The sequence below is a fragment of the Oncorhynchus gorbuscha genome, linkage group LG05, assembly GCF_021184085.1.
Source record: "Oncorhynchus gorbuscha isolate QuinsamMale2020 ecotype Even-year linkage group LG05, OgorEven_v1.0, whole genome shotgun sequence".
Classification (NCBI taxonomy): domain Eukaryota; kingdom Metazoa; phylum Chordata; class Actinopteri; order Salmoniformes; family Salmonidae; genus Oncorhynchus; species Oncorhynchus gorbuscha.
Window position 1 is genome coordinate 36100640 of NC_060177.1, and position 19919 is coordinate 36120558.

The 19919-nt window shown below is 39.6% G+C and overlaps 1 protein-coding gene across 36 annotated transcripts in view; it reads left to right on the top strand.

Moving 5' to 3' along the window:
* The window catches only part of LOC124035900 (CUGBP Elav-like family member 1), a 43068-nt gene that overhangs the window by 3260 nt on the left and 19889 nt on the right, over positions 1-19919 (top strand). For 28 of the 36 annotated variants that reach the window (XM_046349757.1, XM_046349745.1, XM_046349746.1 and 25 more), the window contains exons 3-5: positions 9454-9576; positions 16427-16614; positions 17384-17466. In XM_046349757.1, coding sequence (XP_046205713.1) covers positions 9473-9576; positions 16427-16614; positions 17384-17466 — 375 coding nt within the window. In that variant the 5' untranslated portion in view covers positions 9454-9472. Of the gene's footprint in view, positions 1-9453; positions 9577-11605; positions 11950-16426; positions 16615-17383; positions 17467-19919 lie in introns of those variants that run through there. The other 8 variants (XM_046349753.1, XM_046349765.1, XM_046349766.1 and 5 more) reach the window with 3 other exon arrangements.

The window sequence follows — 19919 nt, forward strand, 5'->3', positions numbered from 1 at the left end:
ATTCTATTGCCAAATTGTTTTGCGAAGCTTTAAAATACGATCTTTGTTCGGCTTTCACAAGGCACTTCAGATTGTAATTTTGGTGCTTATATAATTGAGTCATGCGTGCATTCAAGTGATTGTACCTGGGAATAAAAATGGCATGCCCATACTCCATTATTTCACAATAATACTTTGCATCCCCCCAATGGTCCAAATGTGGAATCCGTACCATCATTTTCTGAGCTAGCCATTAAAAAAGTATGGTCCACAGATCTAAGTGAATCTGAACCCTTTTACTGGAACAGAATATAGAAAAATATGACCTTGGCGTCCTGAAATCCGAACCATCAATTGTATACATTTTAAAGTTTGTTCAGACTGTATTTAACACCAAGGAAAACTTATGATGTAATTGGCCCTAACTCCCAACTGTTCACTGTGTCTCCTAAATCCAGTAAGCACATTCCTTCATATGATGTAGGAGTGCTATGCAGTTTAGCTTCTGGGAGGAAGTACATGAATGTAAATATGAAATGCGTTGCATCTTCCATGTTACTTAACAATGACAGCTCCTTCAATTTCTTTCAGAGACGATTATTGTTGGCAGGCAGCACTGTCGCAAAAAAAGATGTTGGCTCTTCGATGGCAAATAGCCCACTCTCAAATCGCCAGTGGATACAGTTACTATTAGAAGTTATAACATTAGAATTATTGGCGGTAAGAATGAAGGGTGCTAGTCTAGGAATAATTGAGGCCTGGACAAATACTTGACTCTGTTAAGAATCATCTCCGCTAAAGCCCAACACATACATACAAACAAAATATACACTGTGGCCAGTTTATTAGGTTTGCTCTTACAGACAGTGAGTCACGTGGCCGTGCTTGCTATATAAAGCAGGCAGACGGGCATTGAATTACTGTTCGATTGAAAGTTACAATGTGCAAAACGGGTTAAGGGGTGGTGAGTGTTGGTAGATAGAGATACGGGTGGGGGGGCCTGCAAACCAACCTGTTGCTGGGTGGGAAGCGGTTTTTCCTTTCTTTACATACCAACTTTATTGCAAAATCATGTTATCAATATGATTTCTTTGTATTCATACTTTTTAATTGTTTTGCTTTAGCGTGGCAGCCTGTGGTATAAACTGTATAAATATATATGAATATCATACGTACCCCCACAAAAAAAGACAAAGCAGGTAAAAAGTTGGTTTAAAAAAAGTGCGTTCAAGTGTGTTCTGCAGCCAATTTTTGGGGTTAGTTTGTATCCCAGCCATATTGTTAGCGTACCTGCATTATTTTGCACCATAAGGCTTGGATACAAACCTCAAAAAATAATTGTCCGCAGGACACGTACTTGAATGCACTTAAATTTTTTATATATATATTTTATACAGTTAGCACTATCACTTAAGTTAAACAGCTGAACTGATTGTTGATTTTAATCAGTAAACTTTTTTTTGTTGCCATGAGGTCTTGTGGTGACAAGTTTCAGAGGTGGTGTTGTGCCAGTTATTTGGGAGGCAATTAGCCAGCAACATATATGGAAACTGTCCAATGTCATCTGTCACACTAATATGGATTTTACACACTTGTGCTTATATTGTTTTTATAAATCCTTTGTTCCTGTAACTGTGGTGTCCACAATGGTAATGATGATGATGTTATGAACTATAACAATAGCTACAGTGTCGTTGCAAGAAATGGTTGTGTATGAGGCCTTGGAGCTGCACTTCAGTAGGTTGGTGGTAGATGGAAGGTCGTGTTGCCTTTGGTTGTCAATTGGATACGTTGTAGTAAAGTTGTTGTGTGGTAGACGGGATACTGTCTGTTCCTTCCTAACCTGCGTTTGCAGCTGCGGTCGCTAACTCATGGCTAGGAGGTATCACTTCTATAGTGAATAAGAGTTCAAAGTTCATACCATTCGCTACCAAAGCTCACGCTGATGTTGGCTTCGTTCTGTAGTTATTATCTGAACCATTCTGACATAAAACCGTCGTCCTACCTCCCTGGAAAAGAGTTCTATTGTCGTCAAGGGCTTATATAGGAAGGAAGATGACGGTGTGTTTGAAAAGTTTTATAGCCCATGTCCCTTCACAGGGGCAAGCCATTGATTGAGCAGAGCCCTATCTTATGAAAACCCAAATGTCACATTTTAGAAGCTAAAATCACATTTCATCCCATCCTGAATAATTTCATATTCAAACATTTTTAAATTGAACAACAATTCCATGTGAATCCGATAACTCTGTGTAGACTTTCCACTGTAGATTTTGTCATCTTATCATTGATGAGGATGTCTCAGATTACAACCGAACTGACATCATATTCATTATTAAGTACCACAGCATATGTTAAATTGTTCGGATGACCAGAATATAGTTCATTCCCCCCCCCCCCAACTACTGATGTTCCCAGAATCTCTATGTTAACCAAGGGTTTTGCAAATGTAACCTCAGTAGGGTAGAGAAAAGAAGGGGGGGGGGTGGTATCTATGACTGTCATAAACCTATCCCCCCCCCCCCAGGCCAACGTCATGACCAAGCTAAAGCTAGCTACCCCAGAAGATGCGGTCAAAATAAATTATGCCTTAATACCATCGTGGTATTGTAGACACATCGTTCGTGGCCGGTGTTTGCTTGTTTGCAGACTTTCTTTTGTACATATTTGACAGTGCTATTGTATCTTTTTTGACACGCAAAGACCCAAACAGCGTTCCATAGTATGTATGTCGTGAAGCTAATAGCAGTGATGTTATTACTGTGTAACTCCGGTATGGCAACATCTGAAAAATAGCGCACTCGGTAGTGTGTACCGGTGCTCGACCAGTCGGCGAAAATCCAACATTACCCACAACAGAGAGAGGTTGATTGTCAAGGGCAATGAATTCAATTATCTACACTTTAATTGATTTTGCCTTTGAGTTGTGTCGCTGAAATATTCTTTTTCAAATGACTGCTCAACTTGTTGACTGGTTGATCCACACAGCAGACATTGTGAGGGCTACGTTAGGAATGCTGTGTTGCATGAGAAGCTCAACATTTTACGTGGTGTTATTACATAATGTACCCACGCTCTATAGGTATGCACGGTAGCTTTGACATCGTTTTTTATTTTTTTTTATTTTTTTTTACATCTGTGTTAAACTAGACATTGGGCCAATACCGATGTTGGCATTTTCAGCTCATATCGTCCGATTCTGTTATGTTCACCAATTTTTATATTGTGAATCTCTAATATTAGCCTAAGGCAAGAAACAGCGCATGCTTTTTTTTGTGACTTTTACCAATCATAGTCGCACATCTCATGTAGCTTAGCCCATAGGCCTATATATTTAGTTAAGGTTTGTATCACAAAGTGGCCAAATAACTACTTAAAATGAAACGCATTAATCTGCTTTACAACTGGTGTAGAGCCCAACTGGCATACTGTACACACGTTTGGGGAAGATACATTTCACCATAAAAATGCACCTTTTTATAATAAAATCATTACATGAATAATCGCATTTGCGGTCACTTTTGAGAGGTGTTTTCACACCTATACTCTACTGCCATGTGCGCATTGATGCGCTTATAATGTGAAGAAATAGCCTTATAGTTTATCAACATTTTAAGCTAAACGTTCTCATCTGTTGTCAGGCTCATTGCTTAAAACCATTTTTTGATGCTAGTAATTTGGGATCTATCGCATCCCACAAATGTCCCAGACTATGTTTGGAAAATGTATTTCTCGCATGGAATCAAATAGATCAACTTTTGTACTATGGGGGATAGTAGATTGACCAAGACTAGTGCTTTTGCTGTTCGTTAGGCCTACTCATCTTGTTGGCTGACAAAGTAAATGTGAACAATTCTTCCAATATCTTCAATATATCATGTTGCTTTAGTCCCATCTATTTAAAAAAAAATGTAGATGTTCCAAAGGTCTACAGCAGTGGCTTATAGGCTATGCTTGGAAGCCAGGAAATGCTACATGTTTTTATGTTCATTAACGGTCCATTACCGTGAGACCGGCAGCTATTTGTTTGACAATCACCGGCTGACACAATTTCAGGACTGCCACAGCCCCAGTCTGAGGTCTTGAGCGCTCTGGAGCGCTGTACAGCATGGTGGATCTCTGTACAGCATGGTGCTGCCACCACCATGCTTCACCATAGGAATTTTATTGGCCAGATGATGAGCGGGGCCTGGTTTTCTCTAGATGTGACGCTTGGCATTCAGGCCAAAGAGTTCAATCTTGGTTTTGTCAGACCAGAGAATTTTGTTTTTCATCGTCTGAGAGTCTTTTAGATGCCTTTTGGCAAACTCAAGCCGGCTGTCATGTGCCTTTAACTGAGGAGTGGTTTCCGTCTGGCCACTCTCCCATAAAGGCTTGACTGGTGGAGATTGTTGTCCTTCTGGAAGGTTCTCCCACTGAGTGCACACAATTTAATCCGGTATCAGTTGACACCTTCATCCTCCTTTCCATCCATTTGGGAGACGAAAACACTTTGCTAGTCTTAATCAATGTAAGGTCAAAATCGAAGTAAGCATACACTTGTTCAGAAAACAACATGTTTGAATCATCTTTCAAATTGTTAGGATGTGTAAGCTGCTTAAATTGGCATATTTGATCTGCGCAGTGGGAAAAAACGGTTACGCAAACCTCTCTCTTATATGTGAGTGAAGTGCAAACTTTGTCCAAATGTAGAGTCAAATTGAACATGGTCCCTGTGGTAGAACTTAAAAAATAAATAATATTTTATGCATTTATATAAGTCCTATCAGGTAGCCTGAGTTCAGATGTGTCCTTGTAAAACAGTGTTTTTTAGTTAATAATCATATCAACTGTACTCACTGAGGGGTTTCACACCTTGTAATGAGCGTTTAATGCATTATTGTGACTCTATTTAATTTGGTTATTCATGGCAATGGCAAACTTGTCAGCGGTGTTTCTTGTCCCTAAAATGAGTGTTTGTTGTAACCATGCAAGACTCCTTAGAAACTTTTTTTTTTAAAGGTAGTCTTTTCATGGCAACTCCCAGGTTCCTTGTTTGGTCATTTGAATTTTCTGGTCCCATCCCCTATCACCACCCCTGTCAATCTTTGGTGTGCTTATTGTTTTGTCCAGCTGTACTGCTCCCAGCAGATCCGACAATTACAATTTTTGACGGCAGAGCTGTTTTTAAAGACTCATATTTCCCTCCATAATAGCCGTTTCCGTTTGATTGCAGCCAAGTAGGGAGTGGTCTGCCACTGGTAATAAGTATCTGCCTTTTTAAAAAATGTATTCTTTAATGGAAGTATTTAGCAGGTGGAGCGCTGCAAGACAAATGAGGTTAACAGAACCAGGTGCATTTCTCTCTGAAGAACTGCCTCTAGCCATGACCGGCATTACCCACAAGACACTAAAATGGGAATGTCCAAAAAGTTGATCACTAGTGTAGAACCATCAACATATTAATCTTGTCTACAGATCAAAACTATTTTACCTCATGAAAATATCTAAAAAAAGATATATACCTGATTCTAAATCTGGACAATAGTGTGGGGGGGGAATTTTTTAAATATTTTTTTTCTAACAACTAATTGACCGAGGTCAGGTCTGTTATTTGAATTCCATTTATTTTATTTTTTTGAGGTCAATGCGCAGTTTCTCTAGAGATCAATCAGATCAAGCCCGAACTGTGCAATGCAGTTGGGGGTTGTAGTTTCCAACAGGCCAATATTCTTCATAGTTTAGCACAGAAGACTTTAAATTAACTACAATGACCATAATCCATTCCATGTATAATTGTCCAGTCAGTGTGGGCATGGAGACAGAGGGAAGATCTCACATTCTAGAGGGCAGTTGCTTCGCGAGGTATCTACCTGAAAATACAAAATCAAATGTTATTTGTCACATGCACCGAATACAGGTGCAGACCTTACTGTGAAATGCTTACTTTCAAGCCCTTAACCAACAATTCTGTTTTAAGAAAAAATAAGAGTTAAGACAATATTTACAAAATAAACTAAAGTAAAAATTAAGACACAATAAAATGACAATAACGAGGTTAATACAGGGGGTACCAATCTAAGTGATAGTTGTTATTCAGCAGTCATTTTTATAACTACTAAAATAATGATTTTGTCAGACAGCATAAGCCTTCGCTCAATAGAGAAGATGTCTTTATTATTTCATTCCAAGTCATCAAATAAACATGTATGCTGAACAGAAATATAAACGCAACATGTGAAGTGTTGGTCCCATGTTTAGCTTATTTTTCTCAATTTGTGCACAAGTTTGTTTACTGCCTCGTTAGTGAGCATTTCTCCTTTGCCAAGAAAATCCATCCACCTGACAGGAGTGGCATGTCAAGAAGCTGATTACATCATGGTCATTACACTGGTGCACCTTGTACTGAGCACAATTAAATGGCAGTTTTGTCACACAACACAATGCCACAGATGTATCAAATTTTGAGGGAGTGTGCAGTTGGCATGCTGACTGCAGGAATGTCCACCAGAGCTGTTGTCAGAATTTCATGTTCATATCTCTACCATAAGACACTTCCAACATCGTTTTAGATAATTTGTCAGTAGGTCCAACCGACCTCATAAACGTAGACCACGTGTAATCACGCCAGCCCAGGACCTACACACCCTTCTTCACCTACGGGATCGTCTGAGACCAGCCACCCAGACAGCTGATGAAACTGAGTATTTCTGTCTGTAATTAATTTTGTGGACAGAAACTCATTCTGTTTGGCTGGGCCTTGCTCTCCAGTGGTTGGGCAAGTCTTCCAAGTGGGTGGGCCTGTGTCCTCCCAGGCCCACCCATGGCTGCGCCCCTGCCCAGTCATGTGAAATTCATAGACTAATTTCAATTGATTGATTTCGTTATGAACTGTTCCTCAGTAAAATCATAGAAATTCTTGCATGTTGCGTTTTTGTTTTTGTTTATACACAACTGAAATATTTTATTAAAGTAACGTGAATAAATTATGGTAAATAAGTGATAAAGAATAATGGGTAGTCACTACCAACATGGGTCTTTTTCTTAATTGTTTTGGTGCATTTAATGTCCCAAAAAATGTGCGAAACCAAAATTAGAAACCTTGATATTTTCAATTTTTTTTTTTTTTTTTTTTTATCAAACCGAAATGATCCGATTTGAAATAATATATATATATATATATATATATTTTTTTAATAAACACTATTCACTCAGCACTACTGGATAAATGCCAGGCTTGCTAACATGTGTACCTGTTAACCAGGGATCATCAACTGGGTGACTGCGGACCACATTTTAAATTTTTATTATAGTTTTTGGAAATGAGACTTAATTCGCTAGGAATTCACCTCAAAATTATTTTAATTTAGGAAATCTATTCCCAAGTATTTCCACTCAGAGACATGATCATGTACCAATGTAATCAAGGTTTGAAATTTTATTTTTTGTCTTGTGCAATATCTGTTCGGGCTTCTTGCATCAATTTGCAGAGTGCAAATTATTTATAATTATTTTCCCCTCCCCCCCAACCCATGGCTGAATCTAGTTGAAGACCCCTGCTGTAAACCCTTTGGGTGCTTTGTCCACTAACACCAATCAAGCCAGGCGGTAGAGATTTTACTGTTAGGACTCATTGCATGGCTGTACTGAGAACCGATCAATAATTAATAGTACTCGGTGAACAAATCTCCCTTGCTCAGGATTGGTGCATTGCTTGGTTCAGAAAATTAATTGGCCATGTGAAAGGATAAGGCATTTTTCGCCAATTATGTGTGTTGCTGGGGTACAGCAGTTGACAGCAAAGTGAACACATGCTTGTCTGAGATTAGAGGCCTATGATTGTTTCCCTGTTATCAAATGTCATTTTCACTTGAGTCATTGAAGATCTGCACAATTTGTAGTGGAGTTGTATCAAGGACTCATTTTCTCTCCTATTTATGTTTATAATAAAAACACTATCATAGTATTCATTTATTTATGAAATGTAATCCTAACCTTTAAAGGTATCTCCTGTATTTTTTGTTGTTGTACTTTTACCCATTTTTCTCCCCAATTTTGTGATATCCAATTGGTAGTTAAGGTTTTGTCCAATCGCTGCAATTACCCTACAGACTTGAGAGGTGAAGTTCGAGAGCCATGCATCCTCCGAAAAATACCCTGCCAGTCCGCAGTGCTTCTTGACACACTGCTCGCTTAACCCGAAAGCCAGCCGCACCAATGTGTCAGATGAAACACCTTCCAGCTGGTGACCGAAGTCAGCTTGCAGATGCCTGACCCGCCACGAGCAACTAGAGCGCGATGGGACAAGGAAATCCAGGGCGGCCAAACCCTGCCCTAACCCGGACCATGCTGGGCCGATTGTGCACCGCCTCATGGGTCTCCCGGTCACGGCCGGCTCTAACACAGCCCGGGATCGAACCTGGGTCTGTAGTGATGCCTCAAGCACTGCAATGCACTGCCTTAGACTGCTGCGCAATTTGGGAGGCGATTTCCGGTACTTTTGTATACTTTTAGCCAGTAGTTCTGAAAGTAGCCAAAACGGTTCCCAAAATGGTCCCCGACTGTGTGCACTACGTCAATGCTCTCTTTTGCTCTACTGTGTGTGCATCTTGCTAGCGATCACTCAAATGGCAAGGGGTTGAAACTCATTGGCCTGAACTCTAATTGCTAGGGGGCTGGCACACGTGGGAGGAAATGTAGAGAAAATGGCACTGCACAGCTTCCAGAAAAGATGTGCTTTCAAATGAGGGAATTTGTGTAGTTTCCCTTGCTCTGCAAGGGCTGCGGCTTTTGTGCCGTTATGGGTAACAATGCTTCGAGGTTGACTGTGGCGAGGAGCTGGACAGAAGCAATACTGTTACAATTGTCTTTAAACACTCTTTAGCATGGAGTAGCTATGGACATCACCCATGTAAACAGTCTCGAATCTTGGGGCCGTTCAACACAGCTAGCCAATTGTATAAGTGTAAATGTCAGTGTATTTTGTGTCAGAAAGCAGTTTTCACCTTTACACCCCAGGGTAGTTGTAATCGAACCAAATGCCTTGTTCTTAGATAACACATTGACCTAGCTTTTTCGCATCCCTTGAGTGAGTTGTGCAAATAATTCAGAAGTATTTTTTTTATGTAGGCCAAGGAGCTGGCAGTATTTTTAGGTCCACTCATTTCATATCCTCAACGCAATAAGGCATATCACTCTGCTCTAGTAGCTGTGCACTCTATGTAACGTTCGCTAGGTTCCCTACCCTTGTTTGCATCCAGAAAGAACGACAATGTGCAGTGCTTGTAATTTATTTGTTATATCATTGTGTCTAATTTTTGTCATGTACATTTCGATTTCTCTCATGTCTTTCCACCTGCATGTTACACTTTTTCCTTGGCCAAACTCTGGATGTCTTGGTCTCAGCCACTGTAAGTCATTTCCATCCACTGTCTGTTTTTCTTTTGACTACATGGGTGTCATGTTTGTCCTGTCCTGTTTGGTGTGTTTCTGTAGTGGTTGTGAAAGGCACTGGATGGATAGTATCGACGCTGAGGGCTTGTACCTGTCCACGGAGCAGCATGGGCAGCCACAATGTGAGCTTCCCCAAACTGCCCTGGAGGTGCCCACCATGGGGGGGTAAGAACTCTTTCTCTCCCTTGCTTTTTCCCCATCAGTGGACCTTCTGCCTACACTTGTATGCTTTAGGTCGACATGCCACACAAGGGCTAATTCTGGTGCTGAAATGCAGTAGAGGACACGAACTACAGTAGTAGATACTAGTTGGGCCTACAAGTAGTGGTTAAGAGGTGCATGTGAAGCATGGTAGTGTATCAAGATTCTAAAGTTGAAAAGCCTTAGGATGTTTTGACATTTTGGAAAATGACTCCTGCATCTGTTATTCTATAATGTAGATAGTAGTGTTGCACGGGATGTTGAAAATGTTACATACTAGAACATGAAACTTTTTGGTACTGAAATTTTTGTTTTGGTACTTGTGTCTCTCGGAACAATTCTATCGGCACAGTCAATGTCTCCCTTATAATACGAGGCACCGCACTGTGCCTGCTCCACTTACTGATTGTTAGCCTGTACTGGGATCTGGACTGCATCATGTTAGCTCCAAACTCATGCTGCACAGAAGTTAATACACTTGAATAATGTGACACTGCATGTAGAAATGTTGAAACTGTTAATTACAGTTTGCAAAACAACGTCCATAAAGGCTAGAACACTTTATAATGCGAGAAGATACTTGGTAACTTTGTAAGTATGTAAACTTCCGACTTCAACTGTGTAACGCAGCTCTGTACTATATATAGGTATGTGTTTTGGTAAAATGAAAATGTTTGTTTTTATACTATAAACTACTGACAACATTTCTCCCAAATTCCAAATAAAAAGAGTAATTCAGAGCATTTATTTGCATTAAATGACAACTGATCAAAATAACAAAAGATGCCGTGTTGTCAGACCTCGAATAATGCAAAGAAAATTAGTTCATATTCCTTTTTAAGCAACATAATACTAATGTTTTAACTTATGGAGAGTTCAGATACCAATATTTGGTGGAATAACCCTGATTTTCAAACACAGCTTTCATGCGTCTTGGCATGCTCTCCACCAGTCTTTCACATTGATGTTGGGTGACTATGCCACACCTGATGCATAAATTCAAGCAGATCGTTCAAGCACGTTGTTTGATGGTTTGTGACCGTCTTCCTCTTGATCACATTCCAGAGGTTTTCAATGGGGTTCAGGTCTGGAGATTGGGCTGGCCATGACAGGGTCTTGATCTGGTGGTCCTCCATCCACACCTTGATTGACCTGGCTCTGGCATGGAGCATTGTCCTGCTGGGAAAACCAATCCTCAGAGTTGGGGAACGTTGTCAGAGCAGAAGGAAGTTATCCATGTGTCCTTCACAAAGACACATCTGCCCTATTCTAGCCTTGCTGAAGCACCCCTAGATTTTCCACCAAAATTTCACAGTGGGTGCGAGACCTGCAGAGGCCCACAAGCCACAGTGTCTCGCACCCACTGTGAATTTCGGTGGAGTACACAGCATTTTGTACTGGCTGGCATTTTGTATTACTAATTGACCCAGCATGTAACTTGACATTGTATAGAAATGGTCACGAAAGCTTGAAAGCAATGTTTGCTATAATTTAAGTAGGGCGTAATAAATCGTAATAGTGGTTTTGAAACCACTCCGGTTGGTGTGATTGCGCAACAAAATAACGTTTATTGAGCCATCCACTGGCCAGGTTGTTTACATAAGTCCCCCTCCTTGTTTGTGTTCTCTGCCATACCTGTAGCTTTTCTAAGGTTAGGGTGGGAGTAGGTTAGGGTGGGAGTTAATGCGACCAATGTTATATGGCCCAGCCCCCCCCAACTACGCAGAACAACAGGGTGACCGTGTCCCAGTGCCGGAACCTGATTGTCTCCCCAGCCTCATATTAGTGCAGGGATTACCAGCTCGCTCCAGTTCCCCATTCATTCTGGACAGTCACTCACCCTTATCAGCCTCAATCTGACGCTCTATTTATCTGACGCTGCACCCAGTTCTGCTTGGCTAAGAGAAATGCTCACAAAAAGCCCTAGCCCATCAGCACTTTATTTGTGGGACCTGGGGCCACAGCTTTTAGTGGCCTGCCTACTCTTCTGTTATTCTAGACCCAGATTGTTGGACAGTGAGGATTTGTTTTGTGTTATACTCTGGTTCAACGTTTCACCGTTGTCCATTTAATTGAAGTTGTTGGTTCTTTACCATTTTGTTACTTCTCTTAGTTTTTAATCAGCCTCTGTGGTTTCGCCATAGTTTTTCCACAGCAGCCTCCGGCTGAAAAGTTTCTGAGAAGGCTCTAGTGGTTTGCAGTGTATCGACTTGAAAAAGTGTGATCAAGTTTGTTTTTCTTTGGCAAAGGGAACCTAACTAAAAACATGGGCTCTTTTAAGCTGGATTTTTTGCCTGAGATGATGGTGGACCATTGCTCTTTGAATTCTAGTCCTGTGTGAGTAGTTTCTTATTTATTTTAGCAATGAGTTAATAAGCTTATGGCTTGTACGGAATATGTTTTTAAAGTGCTTTTCAGAAATGGATTTGAGGTGTAGTTTCTTAAACTTTCATTTTGGTTTCATTTTGGGAGAGGGGTGGTAAGGCTATAATGTTACATGTTTAATATATTGGTTCCACCTCGTATTCAGCCGTGTGTTTTCAGCTGTATAGACTGATACTCAATTTCTTGATCTGTAGTTTGGTCCCGGCATGTGACTTTTTTTGTTTTGTTGTGCTTGCCATAATGTTCCAGTCCAAAACTTGGTGCTTTAAATTTGATATGTAGGTGTTGGAGGTGAAAACGGTAGAAGAGCGAGTTTTCACCAGGTGCATACTCCCCCAAGTGCCCTCCCCCCCCCCGTAATGGTTCATAATCTGTATTCCGTATGCAGTGCAGTTACATTTTTATAATTTAGAGGCCGCTTTTATCCAGATCAATTTTACAATCAGTAGTTATTGTACATGTCAGAGGTTTTAAAACGAGTATGCTTGACTGAAGTTTATGCATACTGTAGACTGCATATTTTGTGGTCTAACCTATGTCATAACCATGGCAATCTGTCAATTTCTCTACAGGGAAATCGTTAGGGAAGGTTGCTGCTTATTATTTGTTGATCTTGTGTTTTTACTTTTTAAAGATATAAACGTTTTAGCTTAGATGTAATGTACACATTAGGGATTTAGAGTGGGTTAATGTGAATTAATAGGCTACTAACAGTTGTTGTCATATGTTTGAAACTAAAGCCGCTTTGAGCTAAGGGTTAGAGCTTAAGGTTGGGCTGTATCCATTTAAGTGATAATGCCCGTGTTTGTTGGCTATATTGGCATGGGTGTTAGGCCTGAGACGACAATATATTTTGGCCGGCAAACCATGACAATATATCCAACAAACACTGGCTTCGAGGGCCTTATCACTTTTATACAACTTTTAGTTTAGTTTAGTTTATTTTATTTTTACAGGGACAGTGCACATTAATCAACGTTTCAGAAAAAGTGCCGGTTTTAGCCAGCCGGCTAATTTTCAACCGCAGTCCCTGGGCAGGTTATTAAAAACAATTACAATATAGACAATAGCACCATAGAACAAGCAAGACATAGCAACATATGACAAGCAAGACATAGCATACAGACAGAGCAACATAGAACAAAAAGCAGCAAAACAAAATTCATAAAAGCTACAAAGTGTTTCCACACCTCACAAGCTACAGACAACATCGAAAGCGGCAACACACAGCTAGGGACCATGTTCACAAATCTGATTGACCTTTAGCCAGGTCTTCAAGCACTTTGTGAAAGTGTGATATGTGGTGCAGTTGTGTGTGTCTGATGGCAGTGTATTCCAGACATGGGAAGCTTTCACAGAGAATTCAGATTTACTAAAGGTGCTTTTCCTTAGGGGAACTATACAGTCACCTCTCATAGCAGACCTTGTGGATCTGCTGCCATATGTCTGGGTTTTCTGTTTAACAAAAATATTGAGTGGAGGGGGAGCCAGGCCATTAAGGATCTTGAATACAAGACATGCGTCGGTGTATTGCACAAGATTTTCCCAACTCAAGACCTCATGCTTTCTAAGGATGTGACAATGATGATGGCTATTGGGCTTCCTATCAAGCACTTTGAGAGCCTGTTTGTAGACAGACTGAATAGGTTTTAATGTTGTACAGCCAGCTTGGGCCCAACTAGTCAAGCAGTATGTTAAGTGGGGGAGTATCATAGAATTGAAGTACAGTTTTGCTACCTCTGTAGTCAAACAATTTCGTATAAATCGGAAATTAGCTAGGTTGAATTTGGTTATTTGAATTACCTTTTTCACATGCTTTTTAAAAGAGAGGTTGGAATCAAGTATGATGCCAAGGTATTACCAACGTTCAAATAATGATAGACATAATTTAATTAAAAACATTATTTTGATTAATGCCAGAGAAGCCGGTGTTTGTAGATATATTGGCACGTGTGTCTCCTTTTGAGTCCAGATGATTCTTTGTGACATCGTTCTATGCGAGAGTGGCGTATCTGAGATTATAACATATTCTATTGTTTTCCAGTAGCCTAATAACGAGTGCAACTTCACGCACAGGCTATAAACAACATACCTTGGCTTAGACCGTTCTCGTCTGTTTTTATGACGAATGAGTTGGGCTTTAGTTGTCTGTTCCCCTCTCTTCCTCTTCGACCCAGATGTAACTGGAGGTCGAACCACACTTTCTGAACCAGACCCCTTGGTGTACCGTGATTCAGAGCCTGGGAGTTTTGGACCTGGGCAATGTTCTTATCGGTGATGGAAGGGTGGCTGTTTGTGATATATTTTCCATGCCGCCTGATCAGTTTGATCTTGCCCAAAAAATACATGATTCGAGGTGGTAAAATCGGTATCCTTCATAAGGCACCAGCTGCGACCGATGGGTGGGTGTTTTAGAAACCTGCTGAACCCACTACTTATGCTGTACTGCTCCCTCCTTCCCATTTTGTGCATTTCCTTAAAACTGTCGGAGAAGGATGTTAAACTCTTCCTTGGTGACAGAGTCCTCCAAATCTGCATGCCTGGGTATTATTGCCATCTCTTTTTCCCATTAATCTATAGTTATGCCACCAAAAAGATCAAAAATGTTCCACTCATCCATTTTTGTTTTCCAATCAAATTATCAATTTAACCAGTAATCTGAAAAAGCTTTTGTATGTTATGTAGGGTTGCACATTTTGGGGAATATTCAGAGGTGGAAACTTCAGAGGTGGAGATGTTGTTAATTATTGCTTGCCCACGAACATTCAACCACCCATCAGAGATGATTGCAAGAAGGTCTGCTTTCTCTGGGATTTGCTTGACCTTCACTGTCTGTTGAACTCTGCATCCTACAAATGAGTAGATAAAGCATGTCTGGTTGGAGGGGTGTATGCTGGGCAAAGAACATTCAGAAATCTCTTCTAATACAAATGGCCTGTGAGCATCAGAGGTGAACGAGTTCCATACACAGCTCGAGCAAGACATTCATCAGCATTTCTCTGACTACGTTCCTCCATTGAGTAAAAAAAACAACTAGTGATTCCAGGAGGACCATGAGCTGTTGCTATCGATAAGGTGTCTGATGCAGCATTTTCTCCTTGGATAGAAATAGAGGGACTTTTGTCAGAGGTTGTGAGCACTGAGGAAACTTTATGCACTTGGCCAGATGATTCTGCATCTTTGTTGCATTCTTCACACATGGGTTGGCACTGTATTTGCAAATGTACACTTTTTTTCCTTCTATATTAGCTGCAGTGAAATGTCTCCACACATCAGATAGTGCCTGTGGCAATTTCCTGAAAATATTATTTTTAATTGTAAAAAATAACAAAAAACAAGTACACTTAAGCAGTTAGATTAAACAACTCCTTTGTCAGAATAAAAAAAAAAAATGAAACGTGTACAGAAACAGGTGAGTTAACACTCAGTTAGCAGGCTCACACAAGCTAAAACCCACATGGTAGCAACAACTAACTAGAATAAATTATTAACAAGTTAGAAATGATTCATTGTCGGCGTAGAGGACCTTGTGCATTTCAGTTAAAATAACAACCCAATGTTTATATCCCAGGACAAATTAGCTAGCAACAGCAAGCTAGTTATTTAAATTGGCATAAATGTTTAATGCTTTTTGACCTGTCCCCAAATTCATATAGTTGGTTCAGAGTTTTTGATATTTTAACCTGCGTGTCCTGATCGTGTCTGTTTTGTGGGGATGAAATCAACATGCATACGATACTGCATGCTCGCGTTCGATCTCGTCAGCATGTTAGACAGTCTTGGTTGGACTACTCTGACGATATGGAGGTACAATAGGTGTTTGTCAATCGAAAACCTAGTTTTGTGCTTGCACATTCAAATTATATTTAAATTGATTTTTATATTAATTCATACACATTATGAATTTGACAAGAATGGACTTGATATAGACTAGTATTTTCTTGTTTTGTTCTGTGCGGCCTTCAATATTGCATGAGATGAATAATTGTTTGGTTATGAATGATCACATCTCCCAAAACAAACTTCACTTTCAAGATCATTCTCTTTAGAGCTATTGGTCTTAGTTGCATAGGTCAATTCTCTGCTGGCAGTATGCATTTGGTGCTGTATGTTTTTGTTTGCATGTTAGAACATTTCCTCAGATGGCACCTCTTTCAACTGACACTTAATAACAACATTACTTGACTACAAGTTATGCAGTGCTACTGAAATAGTCTAGACTTGATTGTACATTTCTGCAAAACAGCCTTTGCTCTGAATATGTAATTTTGTGAAGCTTCCAGCTGCTTAGTCGATTATGCAAATATGTTATTTCTAGCAGGGACATATTTAATGTGCCACTTGGGAAGACTGCTCATAAATGTTGCTTCTGTTGCCCAAGTTAACATCATGTAGCCATATTATAACAACTGTTACCTTTCACTCTCAGGGCGAAGAAGATGAACGGGACCCTGGACCACCCGGACCAGCCCGACATTGATGCTATCAAGATGTTCGTTGGCCAGATCCCACGGTCCTGGGCAGAGGAACAGCTGCGGGAGCTTTTTGAGCCTTACGGCGCCGTCTACGAAATCAATGTCTTGCGTGACAGGAGTCAAAACCCCCCTCAAAGCAAAGGTGACAGTGCTCTCTTGAGTTTTTCACCAGAGGTGTCCATTACACTCTCCCCTCACCCTATACAGAATTCCCTGCCTTTTTTATATATATATATATATATATATATATATATATATATATATATATATATATATATATATATATATATATATATATATATTGGCTGTGTTGCTGAATTCTCTTGGATCCTGTTCCCGATAGCTAAACAACGGAAGCTTCTGCGTATTTGCGGGATTCTCTACTTTACTAATCCTCCGCTGCCGCAGAGTAGCAGGAATCACAAGCAGTCTAAATAGCGATTTAATGGTATTTTTTATTCATCATCATTGAAAACATTGACTGAGTTGGAGGAAGATGGGCAGTCAAAATAGTGTTTTTCTTTTCAGTTTTTAACAGATGTAGGTTATTTGTGTTTAAAACACAGATTTGTTTTTTTCCAATGCAATATGTAGACTGCGCCCTACTTGTGCTACTGCAATATCCTTAGTTACAACCGACTGAGAAGGTTGTAGCCTAAATCTTAAATTGGCCTACAAAATATATATTTTTGAAATGTTGGTTCAAATTGCAGGTTTTTATATCGGCTGTTCAGAAATATGAGACTCTGATGTAGTCTTGCCTACATCATGTCAATCAAATCGGTTGATAGGAAGGGTTCAGAAGAGGGAGAGAAACGTGAAGAGATGTGTGCGTGAACTAGCACATGTACAGAACATGTTCTTTAGAGTAACATTTACTTTGTCTAACAACTGTCTATATCCCCATACAGGTTGTTGTTTCATAACATATTACACTCGCAAATCTGCATTGGAAGCACAAAATGCTCTTCACAACATGAAAATTCTCCCAGGGGTGAGTAGGTTTGGTAGAAATGTTTACTTCCTCCATAAATCAAATTGGGAAGCTTGCTAGGTTGTAATAGAACAACAGTCAGTGCTGCTGTTCAGCTTTTATCTCTAGATATGTAGGACCCTATAGGACCCTATAAAATCTGTATATTTTTCCTGTTTACTTAGTTTTTCCCCAAATTCCGTTTTCTCAGTTTTGTTTTTCCAGGTTTCCGTTTCTTTTTTATCACACTTGTTTAAATAGAAAACAACTAAATGGGATGCTTTAAGTCCACAACAATGGTTAAACCACATCAAAAGACTGATAAAAAAAAAAAACATTTAGATATTTACCCTTTAATTTCAGTGGCACCTAGCAAGAGGTTTTTTGTAGAGCACATAGTTTGATAGTTTGAAAAACAAATACAGGATTGATGCCAATAATAATCTCATTAGTTTATTCCCTACGAAGTTTAATACATTTAAATGTTGTTGAATTCCGTTTTAATGTATTGATTCCATCTGTATTCTCCACATCGCAGATTTTATAGGGCCCTAGGGATGCCAAACACACATCCATTTATACTAGAGGTCGACCGATTATGATTTTTCAACGCCGACACCGATTATTGGCGGACCAAAAAAGCCTATTTGTTTTATTTTGAAAGAATGACAATTGCAACAATACTGAATGCACACTTATTTTAACTTAATATAATACATCAATAAAATCAATTTAGCCTCAAGTAAATAATTAAACATGTTTAAATAATGTAAAAACAAAGTGTTGGAGAAGTAAAAGTGCAATATGTGCTATGTAAGAAAGCTAACGTGTCAGTTCCTTGCTCAGAACATGAGAACACATGAAAGCTGGTGGTTCCTTTTAACATAAGTCCTCAATATTCCCAGGTAAGAAGTTTTAGGTTGTAGTTATTATAAGAATTCTAGGACTATTTCCCTCTATACCAGGGGTGTCAAACTCATTTCGCATCGTGGGCCACATACGGCCTAGGGAGATGTCAAGTGGGCCGGACCATTAAAATTATACCATACTCTGCTATAAATAACCAAAATATCATGTCTTTCCTTTGTTTTGGTGTAAAGAAGCACAAGAACATTAGGAAAATATTGAAATTTAATGAACTATCCTTTTACAAAACATTTCATGAAACACCTCATATTTCCTTAGACAAATGTGCAATTTACTTTTATCATTCACAAATATGCATTGCAACTGATCCCACTGATTGTACAAAGGCACAAAACTTTAATTGGTACTGAAAAATATAGTAATGCACTTTAAGATTAAATGAGACTTTTAAAGAAAGGAATTTTTAAACCACTTACACATACGCATATAAAATCTAAATGTAATCCCTGCGTACACCTTACAAACTAAGGAGAGTGATTTTAAATGTGTAATGAAGAAAGTGTTCGCCTGTCCTGTAAATCTGTAAACTTCATACATGAAACATACATACACATACAATACATACTGAAAATTTATGGAGTTGTATGAACAGTAGAATTCCATCACACAACTTTTGTTTTGAAGCTGCTGACTAACATTAAAGTGCACATTTTTTAAATCACCACAGTAAGGATTCATCTTCACAGAGCTGTATTCTTTCAATGCAAACAGTATCTAAGGCAGCATTTTAAAGGTGTTAGTCTAGTCTGGACTTGTATTTGTACCTGAAACTTGGCATCTTTTGGCCTGTACAAGTGCATCAACACCAGGTGTCATGTCCTGACTAGCTGTCACTTTCAGAATGTCATTTAAGTGCTTGTTTGTGAGCCTTGAACGCATTTTTGTTTTATTGATATTCATCACTGAGAAAATTTGTTCACAAAGGTAGGTTGTCCCAAACATGCACAAAATTTTAGCAGCCAGGGCTGTTAATTTGGGGTACCCTGGTAGTAGATACTGTAGTGGCGTCGAATATTATATTCCTTCAATACCGAAACTTGTTGCAAACACACCAAGCACAAAGGTTTTCCGTGCATCTCTGTAAATAAATAGGACGTGGTCCATTTTTCTTTGAAAATTCTACACTCCTTATCTACTTTTCTCCGTTTGGATAACGACATTTTGGCTAATGAGGGTGTAGCGGAGAGGTAGAGACCAAGGTATTAACAACGTCGTAACAAGCAGCAGATGGCGCATTGATACCGTCTGCTGTTTTCAGTCTGTCTCAGTGATGCGGCTTGTCTTCTACTCTGATGGAAAGAGTGCGCCCCTTAGCGGATAATCCATGAATTGCAGCGAATTAAAAATATGAATTCCATGTCTTTTATGCATTTTTTCCACTTTCAAATTATCCTGCGGGCCTGATCGAACCTCCTTGGGGGCCGGTTCCGGCCCGCGGGCCGTATGTTTGACACCCCTGCTCTATACCATTTGTATTTAAATTAACCTTTGACTATTGGATGTTCTTATAGGCACTCTAGTATTGCCAGTGTAACAGTATAGCTTCC